Below are 18,904 nucleotides of genomic sequence, written 5' to 3'. Positions count from 1 at the left end.
GTTGGCTGCACTTCAGACTACAGGCGCCAGGCTTACGTGGACATTGGACAGAAGCGTTGTCTGTGAGTACCTTGTGTACATACAGACCTGGCCAGCTGGGCTCACAGTGGCGCACGCTCCCGCGGCCTGCTGTCCTACACAAGGTCATCTTTTGCGACCGGGCTCAGCTGCACCAAGCTAACACGCGCTCATGTTACGGCTCCTTTGGGGTTGCGGTCCCCCAAGCTCCGAGGTTAGCTGACTGCCATCGGCACCCTGCTGCAGCCGCGCACAGCCAAGCGAGCCCAACCCAAGCTAGGCACCTACACGCCCACCCCTCCTCGGGTCTAGAGAGGGGCAGCCGACAGCGGGGGTCCCGCGGGCTCCGGCCCGGCACCCGGGCCGGGTGCGGCTGCGGGGCGCCGCCGTCCTCAGGCGGGAGCGCGGGAACAGGCCGGCCGTTACCTGCGCGGCGCCATCAGCACGCGTGCCGCCATGGCGGCAGCCGGCGCCGTCGCTCTCCGTCATCGGCAGTGGTAAGGCGGGGTGGGCGCATGCGCGGCACTCGGGTAAATTTCCGCCGAAGAGGGGCTGTCCCGAAAGGTGAACGCGGGTTTGAGAAGGCGGTGTTCGCTGCCTGGTGCTAGCTAGCTTCCTTATCTCTCCCCGTAGCGAGCTCAGCGCTGGCTGTCCTCGTTTACACCCGTACTGCAAACAAACAGAAGCCTCGCCTGCCGCGGAGCGCAGCGCGCGGCGCTGACCGCCAGAGGGCGGCGGTGCTCTGTGCGGCGGGGAGCCGCCCCGCCCCGCCCTGCCCTGCCGCCCCTCCGGCTCCGCCACGCGCGGCCTTCCGCTCTGTTATAAAAGCTTTAAACTCAACGGACATGCACGCAAAAGGTACAGAACGTTTCGTTGCTGTGCAGCCCCTGTTTGCAGACACGCACGCCGTGAGAGCAGGACGTGAGGTGCTTTTTACACTTCAACCAGTCTGAGTTAGACAAAGATACCACTGTGGCTAAACCGGTTCCCGTACTTCAACCTGTACTTATAAAGACTGTTAAGGATGAGGTAGCACCTCGCCAGGGCATAACCTGTGTATCAGGAACGTAATCAGCAGGTAACATTGTCATACTTTATGTCTGATGCCTGAAGGTCTCAGGGCTGCACCTTTCTGTGGGGTAATTGGTGACACAGAAATGAAGGGATGAGCCCGTGGGAGCTAATTGCTGGAGGAGCCTGTGTGGAACTCCTGGACACCTCCCAGGAGGTTCTACCTGCGCGCCAAGGGCAAGGCTATCATCAGGGCATGACTGCACAGGGTGTCGGTGCCTGGGAGCCTAGAGAGCAAGCCACTGCTCTGAGGTACCTGCTGCTTATCCTGGTTTTCATCTGGTTCATTCTCTCCTGTTTTCAGTGCAAATGATGGCCTGCCTTTGCTGCCTCCCAGCTGTATGTCTGATAGAGAATGAGAAACCTACTGGTTTTAAGAAGGACTGGAGCTGTGCTACTTGAGAGTGGTGTTCTACTTCATTTTCGAGCAAAAGTAAGTAAAAATAGGAAAGTGAGTGAAAATAATGGAGTTAATGGAAGTAATTTGAATGAGGTGACCTTTAACCAGGGAGTTCATGGATGGTGTTACTGTTAGCTGAGGCTGCAGCAGGAGGCTGGATGTTGTAGGGTTAGCAGTGCCGCAGTCAGTGAGCCAGGAATTCAGGGAGTGCAAGTGGAGTAGCCAGAAGGATAGGCAGGTTGTAATTCCTCCCTGGGGAGAAATTTGCTGGCAGTGTGTTCAGCAGGTTTGGAAAGAGAAAACAAATTGCTGACTGTAGGAGGACTTCAGAGCTGAGCAGATGTTTGGGGGTTTTGTTTTTGTTGGGTTGTTGGGGTTTTTTGTTTGTTTGCTTGTTTCTTTTCTAGGCAAATATAACTTACCCATCGGGATGTAGGTGCTCTTGCTCCCAAGGACTCCAAGGGCAGCTCAGCTGCGTTCTGTATGCCACCTCTGTGTGCCTAATCAATGATTAATTTGTACCTCTCAGTTACCTGCCTCAGAGCTCTGCGTGTATTTCACCACGACCAGGTAATATATGGTGCAAGTACTTCATCATGTCCTGTGTCACTGCATCTTGGCTTTCAGTAAACCGAATCTTTTCCTTCATTGGTCTTAGAGCTAGCATTTAATTTCTGTGTGTGGATAATGTGGGTAGTAATCCTTACAGGCAGTGCATCCTTACAGTAAACAAAGGTAAGGAAAAATGAGTGTGAAGGCTGAAGAATAGAGTGGGGGAATCTCCAGTTCATCCCAGCAAACTGGTTATTTCTGTACTGGCAAGCAATCCACACATTGTTTGTCATTTCCCCCCCCCCCCCCTTTCTTTCCTCCTCAGTTCAGCCCTTGCTGACAACACTGTAAAACACATAACACACACGTAACAGGCTTAGATATCTACTTGCTCCTATGCTGACAGCAAGCACTAAAGGCTCCAGTCTGCAGTGGACAGTCTGCCATCGGCTTCAGTGAGAGCAGAAGTTGGCTTAAAATAGGTGGAACACTAATCTGTCTCTCTGCTCTCTAAAAATGAACCAGCCCAAGGAAGGACTGAAACACAGGAAGCACATATGTAATATGGAGAAGCAATTTTTGCTTTTGTTTGTAATGCGAGTAATCCCATAGGGAGAGACTCTATTCCCCCAGGCTTTTAGATAGAGCCTTGTCAGGTAATGCATCCACAGTCTCTGAAGTCATAGATTTGGGAGGAGTGCACAGCTAATGGCATTCAGAACTGAATTTCTCCCATAACAGAAATGCGGGGAAGCTCTTTCTCCTTTTACCAGTTAGCCTGTATTTTACTAGTGGGGAAGTAGAAGCGGTTGGAAAAAGATGAAAGCAAAGGCATGATGAAACTGCGGGAGTGAAGCAGTTTTTCCATTTTCCTCTGGCCTCAGAGGGCACAGGGGAGGTGCGGGGGTGGCTGCTGCCGCAGCAGGCGCTCTGCGTGGGCGCAGCTGGGAGAGCCTTCCAGCAAGGTCAGTCCATCCATCCATCTATCCATCCACAGTGGGTTCCTGCACTCCCACCACCCTGGCTTAGACGTGCTGCATCCGCCCACCGGTACCCTCTGGGTTAGACAGGACCTTGGGCAAACACCCTCCTACGTCTTTCTTCCCTGCTGCCGCAAGCAATCTGTCACTCCTCCCCTCAAACCACCCACCACCCACGCACAAAACCATAACTGCAAGGAACACCCTCTCTCCTTCCCCCTTCGCTCCCCACCGGTCTGTTTTTCTCAGCAGATGAAAAATTCCTGGAGATCTGGTGGTCGCCCCCGTGTTTGGCTTTTGAGACCCAAGGGGTTGGGTACCTTTTAGGCTCACAGCACGGCAAGCTCTGTTTGCAGATGCATTGCCATAGTTTTGCATTTGCTTGTAATTACACATGTGCAGGTGGGAAGGGGCTGTTTGCCTCCCACTGCCACGATGTGCCTTCCTTCCTTCCACTCCCGCTCCCAGCCTCCCACGCATCCAGCGATGAGAAACGCTGCAGAAGACTGACCAGCCACCAGCCCGCCCACCCGAGGAGGAGGAGCAGCAGCAGCAGTACATTTCTCTCTCTGCTTTTTAAACACAGTTAAAAAGAGCTGCAGCGTGGGTGGAAATAGCTGTAGGGAGAGCATGTGGGAATGGGGCCAGGGGAAAGTGAATTTTCTGTTGGTAGGACAGTTACTTCTAGTAGACTAGAAAAAAATACTTAAGGATAACTTGCTGCCGAGTGTGTCTTTAGGCATACAATTAGTTCTTAGGGTTGAGTTTCCCTGGACTGGAAAGAATGAAATGGTATTTATTTTTCCCTGGTAGTCAAAGCGGCAGCCAGCGCTCCGCACTCAGAGAAGCTTGCCTATAAGCCTCCAGGAGGCTGCATAGCAAGGGATAGTTGTGCTACATCCTGTTGTGTCATCCTGTCTCCTGTTCTGCTCCTGCTGTATGTGCCTGATTCGGTAAGAGTCAGAGCTGCTGCTCTGTAGGAAGAGGGGGAAAAAAAAGCATCTGGTTTTCACAGTGTGGAGCTGTATTTCATAATACCACCCCTGCTGGACCTCTTGAAATAGCAGTATCCCAGAATATCAATTAGTTCACTATTTACTCTAAATCTGTGCTCTGATAAATAAACCTGAATTTATTTTCTTATGTTAACAGGATGTTGTTTGAGATACTTTGCTTGCATTACATGAAAATAGCAGTGAAAGTAGTGTAGGAAAACACAAATCATAAGACTGGTGGCATAGAGTGCAAAGCGGTACCACTGTTTCTTAGGAAATATCTCTGATAGACTCAGAGAACTGAGGGTATGCAATGGCTTTCAGGTTCTGACCGAGTCTAGCCCACCTATCTAGAAAGAAAGGTTTTCCACTGTGTAATCCTAATCAAATTGTCCTAACTTGGGCTACCTGTATGTGTTCTTTGCAATCCAGAACTCTGTCCGTGTGTTTCTCAAGATTCAGTCAGGCTTTCCATTTGCATTACTGATGCCAATTGTTATATCAGGATGTGGTCTGTAGGTATTTGAGGAGGTGCAGTAACAGCCAACTAATGCATTTTGGTAAACTGGACTTTCGAAGTACAGGAGATGCTGCAAAAATCTGGAATGGGGCATGTAATTTGCTCCTAGTAAGTAGAGGCCTTGAGCCCCATATTTGAGTGGTTTCTGCTTGATGCAGTCACTTTCTCTGTGAAAATCCAGGGTGTGCTAGAGTGCAAAGCCTTTTCAAAGGCACCCTACCTCCTAGACAAGACAGCAGCCTTCCAGAGCCATTTCTAAGGCAAGGGCTGCACGGCTGTAATGCGTAAGGGAACTGGGCTCTCTGACTTCAGTGCACCCCCCCCCACCCCCCCCATTTTCTGTAGCTCTGGAGATTTTTACTCTGGCTTAGGAATGGAAAGCGTAGGCATAATGCCTTCCGCTGGTGAGCTCAGAAACAAACCAAGTTATGATTAAGCCTAACGCAGATCTGCGTGTGCCACAACAGAAAGATCAGCTTTAGGATTTAGGTTAGTGAGATGAGATGTGGGTCAACAGAGATGTAACCTCAGTGGAACCAACTACCCCAATCTTTTAAAAGCCTTATTTCCACGAGACTTCAGTGGTTAATATTTTAAATATATCCTTATATCTTTCCACTGAATCTTATGTAACTTGTAATTATAATCTACTGGAATTACATACCCACAGTGAGGAGGAAATATGTTCCAACTAGTAAGTTCATGTCACTTGGCTGATTTACTTTAAAACATTGCATTAATTCCTTTGTCAGTAGCATTTGGAAGCAGTATTGGCGTGCTTGTAATACTATCCTGCATTTAGCATTGGTTCAGTTAACTTTAAAGGTAGTGCTTTTCATTCCTTTTGTATCAATGAATGTACATCAGATTTTAAATGCAGATTATACGCTTATCTTGCCAGCTGCTGTTAGCCTGGAATTTTCCTCGGGTATCTATTGTGGTGGAATGATATTATTTAAGAAGTTTAAAAAAAAAAAAAAGTCATTCAGAATAATTTCAAGTCTATGTTAGGAGCTCAGTTGTGTACATAGCGCTGCTTTTGGCTTTCTGCTGTACCCTGGAACTGCCATGCACTTTGGTCTTGCAGCATCTGGTACCAAACTTTGCCTTTTCAGGGGTCATAGGGAACCAGTTATTACCTAAGCATAAGAGTATTTGACGTTAATTAGCAGTGTTTTGACAGTCCAGAATGGGTACAGAGAGCACTTCAGGTGTCTGTGTTAAGAGTCGGTTGCTGCTCTAAGTGCAGGTAAGCTTCCTCAGCAGGGCAGTTTGGTTGAGAATGACAGCATCTTATTAGATAGCTATGCGTGTATTTAAACCTTGGCACGTTACTCACCTGGCATAGGTATTAATTTTCACTTGAAAAGTTCTACATTTGGCTTAGAAAATGTATTATTAAGAAGAAATGCTCAAACTTCTTTCCATTTTCTTTGATTCTGAAGCGCAGCTAATGCTGTCCATAAACTAATGGCTCTGAAGAACATTGCCCAGGGGAAGGTATCTCACTTAATGCCACAGATGATGCAAAGAACAGGGCAGATCAGATCAGAGAAATTAAAAATCAGGAGGAAAATAGGTCAGGAGAATAAAGAGAGGTCCTTAAGCTATTTAAAAGTAAGCATTTATCATTCGTTACTGCAGATATATTCTGCTCTGAAGCGTAAATTACCAGGCTCCATTACGGTGTAACTGTGGGCAAATGCTACCTTCAGTGCAACTGAGTTTAGCAGATTCCTGTAAGTAGGTGTAATTATTAACCTCATTGAAGGAGTATGTAGCTAGTCAGAAGGGAATGTGTTTGTTCGTTTGTTTCAAATAAACGTTGTCATTCTGGGTCATCAGCTTCTTGCAGTGGAAGTGATAGCGGGAGTGCTTGGCTCTCGCAGCCCCCTGCACTGAGTGCTCTTCTCCAGGGGAGTGCAGCTTGGTGAAGAAAGCAGTGGCAGCCCTGGCAGGGCACAGCATGGATCTGAATTGTTCACAAGCTGTTATGCAGTCATTAGTTTCTCTTAGTCATCTCAGTCTTCTTTCTGCCCCTTGGTTTTCACGATGCCACGGCTTCTGTCTAGACCTTCCTTCTCTCTTCACTTGCTCCGTCTGTGACAGCAGCCAGCCTGGAATGGAGTTTCATGCTGCTCAGAGCAGTAGGTAGGAATCTATAATTATTTCAGAAATAACATGTTACACAGTGTGATTTAGTCATACTTTGACACACCTCTGTCTGCCAAGAAATAGGCAGGCACTACCTTATAAAGCTGTTGCTGAGAGCAATCCTTCAGGCTCAGGGAGCACAAAGCTGCTTCATTGTATGGATAGCTGCAGGAGTCAGCAGCAGGGTTTGGGGCTGGGGCCTGCAGAGACCTTAAAGCACGCAAATCTGTTGCCTGAATTAGAGGTTGTGCTTCTGCCTAGGGGATGTATCCCCACGCAGAAATAGCTCAGGACATAAGCTGGTAAATTTAAGACTGTTTGGAAAGTGATTTTATTTCCATTTCCAGCCTTTAAAAAGCATCCTTGTCGCTCTTGTGAGCCTTTTGGAACATTCACCATCAACCAGTTCTTTCCTAGTATGAGACAGTTGCATTTTGAAGGTACATCTGTCTACAGTCTTAATTACAATAGCAACATACAATTTTCAGGGTACAAACGGCTGTATAAACACGTCCCTACTCAGCCACACTATCCCTTCCTCAGGAGTATTTCTCATCTGAGAATCTCCTATACTTATTTATTCCTCTTATCATACAGAAGACTAAAAAGCCCAGTGTCCTTTAAGGTCCCCCAGTATGCAGTGTCAGGAGGTCTGTGGCGTATTTGCACAGGCAGTCGGCTTTATTTCACAGTAACACATTTAATTTTGTTAGTTACTTAGTTACTTGTAATAGGCAGTCATAACACTCGTAGGTAGCATCGTGACTCACTGTAAAATGACTGCAACAAAGCGCTGTCATTTTGTCGCTGCATTATAGCAGACAGAACCAGATCTCTCAGGAGTGTGCTGAGTTATTTCTCGAAGGCCAAGGGACACGTCCTCCCTGGGAGAGGTCACCTTGTCCTCAGTGCCTGGAAGCTTTTTGTCAAAGATTCTGGTGCTGTGTAACCTTCCCCGTTCTGTTTGCAGATCGGCAGTATAATTCTTCACACCTATTGCAAATACAGGATGGGAGAGGTGTCTCATGGGAAAAATAATAAGAAATACAAAATCATAGCTCTGCCATGTTTTGAAAGTGCTTTAGGTTGGTGAGTGGATAAATGAAAGCTCAACTCTGTGGAGATGTAAGTGTAATTTAATCCACTTTCAGTCTCTGTCCTTGAGTTAGTGTTCAGCCTTCTGAGAGCCGTTTCTTCCTTTTGAGCCCTTTGTGTATGAGCCGTGTGTGTTTGTTCAGCCACTGCTGTTGCATGACCACCTCCACCCAGCCCTGAGTCCAAAGGTTCACCAGTTTCCTTTAGCTCATAAATCTGAAGGTGGGTGAGATAAGGCAGGCTCTGCAAACTGCGCTCTGTTTTAATGATATGGTTATTGCTTAAGATCCAGTGCTCTGCAAGTCAAAGATACAAAATGCATTGCAATTTAAAGTTCAATTATTCTGTTATTACTGTTTGAAACTGTAGTTGGCACTCGTATTATTAATTTAGAAAGTAAGGGATGTAAGAGGTAGGCAGGCAGTCATTATATCACGTACGTTTATGTCCACACACATTCTCACTTTCACCAAAGGAAATTAGGGCTACCGAAGGCACAAGTAACTTTGGACTGATGCTCTCCTGCCTTAGATAGAGCTGATATACAGAAGGGGAAGCCAGAATGAGCCAGCAGCAGCCGTCTTCTTCCATCGCTCTGCATTAGTGGACCTACACTTGTAAGAAACACTGCTGTTGTAAGTCAGAATGGCTTCAGAAACATGCCTTCCTAACACAGTGCCTCTATAAACTCTTGTTTAAGGCAAAGCACAAGAGTTAGTAGCATTTCTCACATTTTGGTGTAATGAATTCAGTCCATGAAACCATGGAATGACAAAGGCAATCTGCAAAAACAGGCAGTGTTTACCTGAAATATTTAATTTTAAGAATACACCATGATTCAAAAAACTGAAGGGAGTATAAACTGGGGCACAAAATGTTCAAGAACTATTAAATCACTGTCATTCTAATCTCTTTTAATTGTTCACCAGATAATAGCTGTTGGAAACAGAAAGACAAAAACCAAGCATGCTGAGTCAGATGTGGGTCACTGTCTCCTGAAATGCAGCTGTCAGGAGCTGGGTAAGAGCAGAGTAATGTGTCTTCTGCTTTCAACTTGGCATCAGTGAAGTTGATATGCTGTTTAGCAGCCTCCTGATGATTTCCCTTCCGTGCTCTTGTCCAGCCTGTCCCAGACCATTTAGGAACTCCTAGCAGCAGTAAGCAGTCCCACAGCTCTAATGCCTGTAGGAAGAATGTGCCTGCTGTTTTTTTTTCTGAAGACATGCCTCCTACTAGCTTTATTTAATGTTTCCTAATCCATGAATGGGAAGAAAGATAAACTGCTTTCTCCAACTCGTGACTTTATAAACCTGCCATTTCCCTGCTATGCTGTGCTGTTCTGTCTGGCAACTGCTCTTCCGGGCAGAGGAGTCATTCCAGACATTTGAGCATCCTTCTCTAATTCTTTATATGCTTTTGGAAATGAGGAGTCTATACTATTGGTCCTTTTTCTCCTAGAATCCACATGGGTTCCATGTCTTGATCTCTCTATGTAGGAAAAGAAATATCTATACACTATGCTAAAATAGAATTTCATCTTACTTTGAAGTTCTTACTTCTGCATTTTTTTTTAATTCTTCCTAAGTTCCTTGTCACCATTTTTGGGCCTTCTGGTACTGAACAGTTAACAGCACACTGCAGCAACATAACAAATCTGTAGGGAGGTAGTTTGTATATTCCCAAAGTGGCTGCAATTGTCCCACTGTGCAGGCAGCAAACCTGTTCTCAACTCTTAATAGAAGGGGGGAAGAAAAGGGAGAAAGGGTTTAGTCAGTGATTGTAACAGGCATAGCTACTTAAAATTCACACCTCATGTGCTGATTTAGGAAGTTGTAAGATGCTGTATGAGGGGGAAAAAAAAGGTGAGACGTTAATACTGTTACATAGATAGTGTTTTTCAGCTTTTGTCACCCCCCCTTGTATTTTCTTCCCCCACCAAACCATTTTGGAGGCATATCTTTGCAATGACACATCAATGTTCTGTCTGCTTTGGGTTTAGAAATAGTTGGGATGTTATAAATAGATCACAGTCTGCGAGAGACAAAGAGAATGGAAGTATTGTAAGAGGTTGGCTGAAAATTTTCGGTGTGGATTGTGATTTCAGATGCCTCTGAGAGTGGAAGCGTTGAGTCTGAAATGCTCTATTGAGCGCAGCAGAGGAACCTGGCCTGATGTGCAGCAGTGGGGAGAGGCCAGGTGCAGTAAGGCAGCATTTGTGCCTGTGGAGCCAAGCCCGGAGTGACAGCCAGCCTTGCCTCTGGGAGCTCACGGCTCAGAGATGTGAGGAGGAAGCACTTTTCCCTTCCTCACTGTAGGAGGAAACGCTGGAGTCAATTGCTCTGTTACACACAGCAGAGTCACTAAATCAGAATGTACAGCTTTTGCCCTGTAACTGTTCTGGCACCACTCATGCTGGTAGCGTTGATCAAGCTTGCTCCCGTTTTCCACTTCTCCCCCAGAACGCCTTAACATCACCAGGGCACCTTGGCCCGGGGTGAAAACTTGTCCCATCCAGTGAGGTAGTAAAAGAGAATAATCAAGAGTGGGAAACAGTCTGATATTCTTTTGTTTCTGCTTGAGTACTCCTTGAGGAAGATCCTTTAGATCCTGCTGATACTTCCAAGCTGACCGTGAGTACACAGAGCTGAGGTCCAGCTGCTTATCCCTTGGCCGTTTCCACCAGAGAAACTATGAGAAAGGTGTTTTGGTGACGGTTCTAAAGTAAGTAATTCGGTGGAAGGGACTAACCTTCCCAGTGGCACCTTAATGTTGTAAAGACAAGTTGCTTCCTGAAAGCAGGCTGGGTTTCACAGGAGCAGTGTCATGTTGGCACAAGCTTTGTGTTCTCAGCCTCTGCCAAATGCAATGGTGTATCACCTGGTCTGTGTCCTTGAAGTGTGCCTCCAACTGCTGCTGGTTTTTGTAGAAGTTTAGGCCGATACACAGTCTGCAGAATCAGGTTCTTTAAACCTAAATTAACATTCTGTTGAAGACTAAACATATGTTGTTTTTCTTCACTGTCAACAATTTAGTTTCCAGGTTTGGAAAAGAAACATTGCTGGGGAGGAATCCAATGAATTTATTAATGAGCTGGGTAAGTACGGAACTATTAATATCTCCTGAGATCTTGTTTGTGTTATTTTTGTCCTCAGCTTCAGACTCTGAAATAAACAGATGTTCTGAAGCCTTCCACTGAGAGTACTACTGTGTGTTAGGTCCTATTTTAAATACATTGTGATTACCAGGATGTTGTAGGAAACGGGTAAATAGCTGAGTACGATGCTTCTGAAACAGTTTGTGCCATTACCTGAAATCTTTATTTCAGATTGCAGTGATGACACAAAAAAGAAAATATCTAAAGTGCTTCTTATATGTAACTAATGATTTTTGTTTCTAGTCGTAAATCTGAGTAGAGAAATTGAAACATTACTTTATTCTACAGTGTTGTCAGTGCACGTTCAAACTCCTGTTCATCATTTTGTGGCATGACTGACAAAACAGCCTGCCTGTCCTGGGCACATACTGAACAGATGAGTGCTTCCATTCGTCTAAGAAGGTCCTATTTATTTCTCAGTCTATTCTGATCAGAGATACCACTTTGAGTCTCAGTGTAACTGACATCTTTGGCAATCCCACCAACGCTGAAATACTGAGGTCCTTTGCTCTCTATCATCTCAAGAATTTGAGAAGGGCATCAGAAAATGGCTTGTTGTTTTCACATGTTGGGAAGGGGAAGAAATATTTGACCTTGAAACTGAGTTCAACTGTCTGTATCACTTAGATGCTGCTCTATCTTAACCCAGATGTTAAAGGAGACTAACCAATCACTTATGCTAGTGGTCCTGAGGTGAAATACAAAACAAAAGATCCATCTGCTTATTGCAGGAAGAGGTCAGGCTGCTTGGCTAACACTTAACTCCCGTTTGTATTCAGTCATTACTGGTCCTATTTATAATGAGGGAAATTCAGCTCTAGAGAGAGCTGGATATGAGGCCTCTGAAGTCAGTGGTGAGCCTTACCCTGAGTCTGATGCCTCGGCACCAAAGGTAATTTTCCTGCTTGTGCCACTTAAGTGCTTTTCGTCACAAATCACATGTTGCACATCCTGAGTAAAAGTGCGTGCTTTGATGCTTTATGGTTTATGAAGCTATGTGGTAGATGACATTAATTTAATCCAGGAGTGAATCTTATATAGCTGTGCTGAATTAAAAAATAACAAAACGACAACCATTTCAGTTCAAAACTGCTTTGACCTATTGCCATGAAAATGTACAGAGGAGATGGGTGCACGTATCATAGTTTTAGTTTTCCTTTCTGTCCCAGTCACTTCGCGTTCTTATTCTAGCATTCCTACTTTTTGTTAGAATACACCATGTGTATATGTGAGCTGTTTGCTTAAGTTTTGCAGTCTTTTCTGGGGACTCCGTTACAAGAGGAGGTCTCAGCAGATCCATTGAAAAGCTCTGACCAGCTGAGCCTCCCTCCGTACTGACAGGCCCATGCAGAACCCGCTGCAGGTTGTCAGTAGCTAAATGGCACAAACCTCCCTGGCTCCTGCAGGGAACATAGCAAAGGCAGCAGGGCTTTGTTCACTCCACAGTCTGTAGCAGTGAAGCTCACAACAGGATCAAGGTCATAATATTTTTAGCCCGTATTCAATGGCATTAATGTTAGCAACACGTAAACAATTTGCTCTGCAGACAGCAAGATCTAATGAAGCTTGATTTCCTGTGGGTTTATGCATTTCAGTTTTACAACCCGCTTTCCTTACCTTTCCTCCACCGCTTTAAAAGACTCAGATGCTCTTTCTGTTTCATCCAAGTTCCCCCTCTGCTCCCTCCCCTTCTCCAAGGGTGATCTCAGCTTCTGCCTGGGAGTCACTGGCCAAGGGGAGCCCATGGAGGAGTTCAAGTTGTGGGCTTCCCTCCCACAGAGTGCACTCTTGCCTTTCTTTCCTTGCCAGCTGCTGGTGTTCTCACAGCCTTGAAGGAATTTAATATTTGCAAGACTGCTGCCACGCACTGAATTTGATACTTGCCAGTGGGTTCAAACGTTCATGGTTCATGAGGTGAGGAAAGGTTGACTGCTCTATAGGCAGATACTGCACAAACAGAAATCTGGTTTTGAGAGTGGGAAAGGCACATGAAAAAAAGCACATCTGTTTCTTCAGCTGGCATTTGCTTTTGTGCATTGCTTTGCCTTCTGATTGTTAATGCATGCAGTACATCCAAAGGTGTTAGATGAAAACCCAGAGGAAGGGGATCCCCTGCTTCCCTGCCAAACCAGACAGGCCACGGTGATGGCAGCTCCTCATCTTACCAGCTGTGAACACACTGTGCTCAATTACCATGAGCAGTGCTCGTAGCTGCGCATGATTTGCTGATTCACTCTAGGACTGTTTCTCAGTTCTTCTGTCAGCATTTCTCTTTGCTGATAATATGTACTGGTGATAGAGCTGCTGGCTGTCTCTGAAACAGGAGGGAAAAAGCCACTTGGTTCCCCATCGTGACTTGACTTCTGCCCAGATTACCTGGGAATACCCACAAACTGTGTGTGATGAAAAGCTTCCTAGAGCAAGAAACCACTGCTGTAGTCACCCCTAATGCACTGCACAGCATGGAATCACAGAATCCTTGGAGTTGGAAGGGACTTCTGAAGGCAGCTAGTTCAGCTGCCCTGCAATGAACAGAGACACCATGGCTCGATCAGGTTGCCCAGGGCCTGATCTAGCCTCACATCAAGTGATTTTTGTGCATGTTTTGTGAAAAACATAAAAGGCCTGAATGAAATGGAGGCTTTTCTGGTGTCTCCAGTGTGCTGTGGAACAAGTCCTAGCAACACAGATGTCACCTTAAGCTTATCTTTCTGATCTGACTGCTGTGAATTATCTTTGTTTTTTTTCTTTTCTTGGCCCGCAGTGAAAAGCTGCTGAAGGACAGCTGGATATTTGGTGCCAACTGGAAATTCCTGATTTCAGAGAACAGCCCTGGTTCAGGAAAGAAACCAGCCAAGAAGCTCTACTATAAATTAAAATGTGAGCTCCTAGAAACCATTTCCTGACGGGACTCAGGTACTTTACCTTTGCCATTCCTGTAAAACATCAGCTGCATACATCAGACTGATGGCGTCAGGTGGTTTTCCATAAAAATCCTGTCTGTGCTGTGCTTCATTTGCTTTATTTTTGCTCTAACCCAAGAAACAAGTCAGCAGCTTCAAGAGTCAGCTGACACTGAGTCCTTTCCCAGCAAAGCCTACTGTTAACCATGTGCAGCTCCAGCCATATTTGTAGGTAATTTCATTCTGTTTTTTTTAATAATAACTACTTTGCTTTACTTTTTCCAGTTTAATTGGGATTTTATTTCATAGCATTAGTTTTTGGCCTTGTAAAACAATGAGGTATTTGAAACTATTTAGGGGCAAGTATTCTCACTGTGATGGGGCACGTGGATTGAAATGCACAGCAATTCTCTGTTTCACTGAGAAGGCGTGGGTTCATAACACAGAGTTTACTAGATGGGTGTGTCCACTGGTACAGTACCTATTTGTTGGTATTTGCTATAGAAGAACTTTGGCTGGCTGCTGTTCTTTTCATTCTGCAGCACGTTTCTAAACAACATTCCACGGTGTTTTAGAGCTTGACTAAGAGGTCTCCTGGGGAAAAATAAGATCACCTTTTAACTGATTTCAGCACAGCTGGCTTCTCTTTAATCCTACAATGATGTTGTACCTCATACTAGCAAGTGTTTTAATGGGAAAGTTTGTACTTCATGTGACTTAAAACCGTATTTCCTCTCCTCTGAGCTCTCTTTGGCTGGAAATGCATAGGCTTTCGAGAAAAAAATAAGTTAGGTGCATTTTTGTGCAATGCAGCAGTTTCTCCACTTTCGCTAACCCTCATTTTTGTAGCTGATAGAACAGAGCAGGGACCGTCTGAGCACGTGCCGTAATCCCCAACGGGCTGCAGTCCAGATATTCACGCATCCCCGCTGAAAAGCATCACCACGCCGAGCCCCCTTACGCTCAGCTCCGCTCGTGCGTCCCCGGCGCGGAGGCGGTGCCGGGCGGCTCCTCCCTTCCGCAGCGCCCCTGCGCGCCGGCGGCGGCCTGGTGTCGGCGGGGCCCGGCCGGGGGGGGGCGGGCCTGGGTGCGCGGAGCCGCCTTCCGGAGCAGCCGCAGCCGCAGGAGAGGTGCGATGGTGCCGGCCCGGCGCCCCCCGCGCAGCCGCCCCCGGGCGAGGTGAGTCGGTGCGGGGCCGGGCGACGGGACGCGGGCGCTGGGCCGTCGCCTCGGCCGCCGCCTCCCCTCCGCGCCGGGCGCCGCTGGGCCGCGTGCCCCGGGCCTCCTGCGCGACCCCCTCCCGCGCGGGCATCCCCGCGGAGCTGTGGCGGCGGGCGGCTCGGCGGGGCCGTGCCGCGGGGAGCGCCTGTCCGGCGGTGGGAACGGTCGCGGAGCTCGGGAGCGGCTCGCTCCGTTCATCGTTGCGTACCTCGATCTCGTTGTGCTCTGCCTTTAGCCTCGTCCAGGGAAAGCGGTTGTCAGGTGCTGGCTGCCGAGCTGGTTAGTGCTTGGATTTGTTTAGTGCATGTAAACAAGCAGCGGGCAAAGGGACTTCATGTGACTGTGTGTGCTCTGACAGCCCTCGGGGCACGGAGGGGGGAGTAGAACGATCCCCTTCGAAGGGCGGTGCTGCTCGGAGCGGCCCTGGCACGGCCGGCCGGTTGGGAGGAACGAACCCACGCAGGTAAGAGCGGAGCCGCGCTGCGCTGCGGGGAGCTCACGGGAGAGCCGCGTTCCTCACGGGCGGAGCCGGTGCCACGGCGCTCCGTGCGGCCTGAACTGCATCTGCCTAAACCTGCAGCGGCGCTTTGCAGCCCGGGCCGGGGACTGCGGTGCCTCGGGTGCCCCGGGCCGCACAGCTGGCTGCCGTGGGAGGCACCTGGGTGCTTGCTGCTAGTAGCCACCTGCAGCCATCACCAGCACGCTGCTTTAGTCTAGTTACTGGTGTTAACGGTATGCATAGTCACTGTTACTGTTCTTCTTTTACTCTCCAGTGTTATTAGCAGGAGTTCTGAGATGTGAGTTGGATGGTTCTGCTTTCGCAGGCCGGGTTCTGACAGCAGCTTTACCTTTTTTAATGCTGCCGCCACCACTGTTGTATCAACTTAACAGCTTCAGACCTATTATCAAGTGCATTAAACCTATTATAGACCTGTTCTTGCCATGCTCAGACATACTTTAGTCTCTCGGTCTAATTGACAAAGCATGTCAGAGTGTGTGGGGCTTTCTGTGCGTACTGAGAGGAGGAAAAAGCCTGCACAGACCAAAAGACAAAGCACGTGCCTGCCGAGGAACACAAAATAAGGTAATTCAAAGAGTTAAGTGCTACAGAATGAGGTGGTTTCTCTTCATGGAAATGCGAATTGCGGTGGGTAGTGCTACATGCACACCTTCAGATGTGCAGCAGACACAGTTCTCAGCAGCGCAGAGTTGATTCACTCTGAGCCCCAGCCCTGGTGTCAGGAATTCGGGCAGGTGCTGGGATGGGGCAGCAGGAGGAATGGCCCTGGGAGAGCAGGGAAGGGGCTGCTGTGCAGTGTGCCCTGGAGCCTGGAGTGTCAGAGGGTTGGGGCACAATACACAAGTAGTGAAGGATGGGCACTCTGCTGTCACAAGGTAAGTTGTGTGCATTACTTTCTCCTTTTGGGCGTGAGATGATGGCACTGGGCTGCTCCGTCTGGGTCAAACTTCCTTGGAAATGTAAGACATGGTCTGTTACGTCTGTGACAGCCTTGTAGGCCTGCTGGATGCAGGGTTTAATGCTGAGAGAGGCCGGGCACGTGTGGCTTTGGTCCAGAGGTGCTGTGTTTGGGATCAGAGCAGGGACAGGGCTGAGGGGGAGGTGCAGTACCACGATGTAGGGCTGTGGCTGCTGCTGCCAGGCCACAATGGAGGTGAGTTTGCTGTGCAAGGCAGACGGTTTGTAAGTTCCCTTCTGGCATAGACCTGCTGTGGAGCAAACGCTAATTAGCAACTTGAATAAACCTTCACCGCACTTTGTAATAAGATGCATATTTTCTTTCTATGAGATTTGTTTGTAGATGTTCCTAGGAGAACTTGTGCAATTTCTCAAGTTCACTACAAACTCAGCTTCCTTCTCAGGGAAAGTGAGGTGAGAAGCGATCCCATGTTGGCTGGCTTTGCTTTATTTGCACAGGCAAGCAGCACTCCAGCCTGCTCTGTTCTTACAGCTCCGTGTTGCTGGGAGGTTGGTTCCTGCTTTGGGACTCTGCCCTTGGAGAGTGATTTTAGAGGCAGTGTGGATGCAGCCTGCTTTCCAAGTGCTGGTTGGATTAAAGCTGTGTTCTGATGAACTGAGCTGTGGCTGCTGAATGGCTGTAATTCAGTATGACCTGACTTTGGGGATGTTAGGTGCTTTGCTGTGAGAGTCCTAACTCTAGCCTAATTATCAAATCTTAAGAAATTGAATATTGAGGCTGAATTAAGCTTTATTCACAGTACTTTTCCATCCCAAATCTTCACTTTCAGTTGGTTGGCAGATGGAGTTTTCACACCGTGTTTTGAACCCTATGAAGCTGCCCTGTGTTTTCCCTGTGAGTGGTGGGGGTTTGATCCCAGCCAGACATACTGGTCAGCACTGAGTCAGGGCAAAGCTGTTGGTTTCTTTGGTTTCTTTCTCCATGTTTTTGGAACTAATGGCTCCAGGATCTGGAGTATGCTGTAGTATACTGACAGCCCTTGACCCCAAACTTGGTGCTCTCTTCTGCCTTGAACAAGTCAGAATTCCCATTCATGCCAAAATCGTTTACCTTCTCGGCCTTTCTTCTGGCTCATGTTCTCTGCTGCATTCAGCTTGCTGGCAGCACTGTCCCATTGTCTTGTGGATCAGAAAAGGTTTTTGCAAAGTGAAGCTGCAGTATTTGAAGACTGTGGTTAAAATAACAGGCAGACACCTTGCTGGTTCTTAAAAGGCCTTTATTTTTTGCCATCTGATTTTGCTGCACATTCAATCCCTAGCTGGCTTGGGTTTTTTTGATCAGGAGAAGGGAAGCTAGGTAGCTGAGTGAGTTTGCAGTGGATTTTCAGTAACAATTCCACTTGCCACGCTGGCTCTCTCATTTCCAGTTGCTTATTTATAGAACTTAAAGCATCACAAAATAAAACCACTTTCAAAACCTGTCTCCCAAACAAACTAGTGATCAAAACATTAAAGAGTGCCATATGGCTCCTACCAGTCTCGGTGCTGTTGTATTTCTGAAGAGTATATTCTGTGTTATTAATAATACTCAATGAAACACTCTCAGGATGGGAAAATATTTACTGAAGTGATTATGAAATACACTTTTCATAGTGTTCTTACTCAAGATGCTCTAGTTAGAGTGCTACAAGTGTTGGGCTCGTCCTTGCACACAGCAGGTTAGAGGATGGATGTTGTGGCTCTTGGAAGTCAGGAGGAGGGGAAGAAGACCAGCAACGTGAGCAGTGCAACTTCAGAACTGGCTGTCCCATTCCAATACAAAAGGGAAGCTGAATTAACAACCAGATCAAATACAAATGACTTTTAATGTCTCTAGTATAGTTGGTATGAAATCAGGTGGTTTTGAGTTTATATATAGGGATATGGGTGGCTGTTGGGTTCGCGTTAGGGTAATTCCTATTTGTGCTTGGGAAGAAGGTGTCTTGATATGCAGATGGTTAAGAGGGAGATATCCAGATGGTTAAGACCCCTTGTGGGGTCTGCAGGAGGAAATTTGTTCTGAATAAAGAAATGCTGTGAAGCTTTGGTGCAGCTGGTAAGCAAGCTGCTGTAAGCAGGTGAGCGTGTGCTGCTTTGGTCAGGACAGGAACAGCAGCTGTAGCTGTGCTTCATCCCCTTGGTGTAAGTGGGGCTCTTCACCAGTTCTGGAGGTTTTGTTGTCAAAACAAGGCAAGGCTTAAAGAAAATACAAGCACACAGATGATGGCTGATGTAATTAACTTGTTAGAAGGACTTGTTTTGTGGATAGAGAGCCTGAAATGAGTGAGTGGTTGAGCTGCAAGCCCACGGTCCTTCCAGCTGTCAGGTGGAAGTGGCTGGCTGAACTGGGAATTACAGGGACTA

At 47.2% G+C, this 18,904-nt stretch overlaps 2 protein-coding genes and 1 long non-coding RNA gene across 27 annotated transcripts in view; 1 reads left to right on the top strand and 2 right to left on the bottom strand.

Annotated features, from left to right (window-relative positions):
- Positions 1 to 514, bottom strand: part of HIBCH (3-hydroxyisobutyryl-CoA hydrolase) — a 36,855-nt gene extending 36,341 nt beyond the window's left edge. For 2 of the 4 annotated variants that reach the window (NM_001031243.2, NM_001396629.1), the window contains exon 1: positions 445 to 511. In NM_001031243.2, coding sequence (NP_001026414.1) covers positions 445 to 476 — 32 coding nt within the window. In that variant the 5' untranslated portion in view covers positions 477 to 511. Of the gene's footprint in view, positions 1 to 306 lie in introns of all 4 variants that reach the window. The other 2 variants (XM_046943543.1, XM_015289157.4) reach the window with 2 other exon arrangements.
- The window catches only part of MFSD6 (major facilitator superfamily domain containing 6), a 73,418-nt gene that overhangs the window by 34,220 nt on the left and 20,294 nt on the right, over positions 1 to 18,904 (top strand). For 3 of the 22 annotated variants that reach the window (XM_421837.7, XM_004942395.5, XM_015289361.4), the window contains exon 1: positions 14,918 to 15,021. The gene's annotated coding sequence lies outside the window, so the exon portion shown is untranslated. The other 19 variants (XM_040704032.2, XM_046943955.1, XM_046943948.1 and 16 more) reach the window with 19 other exon arrangements.
- Positions 8,679 to 15,416, bottom strand: LOC107053795. The gene is made up of 2 exons (XR_005861572.2): positions 15,272 to 15,416; positions 8,679 to 13,253 (listed from the first exon to the last, which is right to left on the bottom strand). It is a non-coding gene; the product is annotated as an uncharacterized LOC107053795 (long non-coding RNA).

The sequence above is a fragment of the Gallus gallus genome, chromosome 7 (assembly GCF_016699485.2).
Source record: "Gallus gallus isolate bGalGal1 chromosome 7, bGalGal1.mat.broiler.GRCg7b, whole genome shotgun sequence".
Lineage (NCBI taxonomy): Eukaryota > Metazoa > Chordata > Aves > Galliformes > Phasianidae > Gallus > Gallus gallus.
Note: the sequence above shows the minus strand (reverse complement) of the source record. Positions and strands in the feature narration are given on the sequence as shown.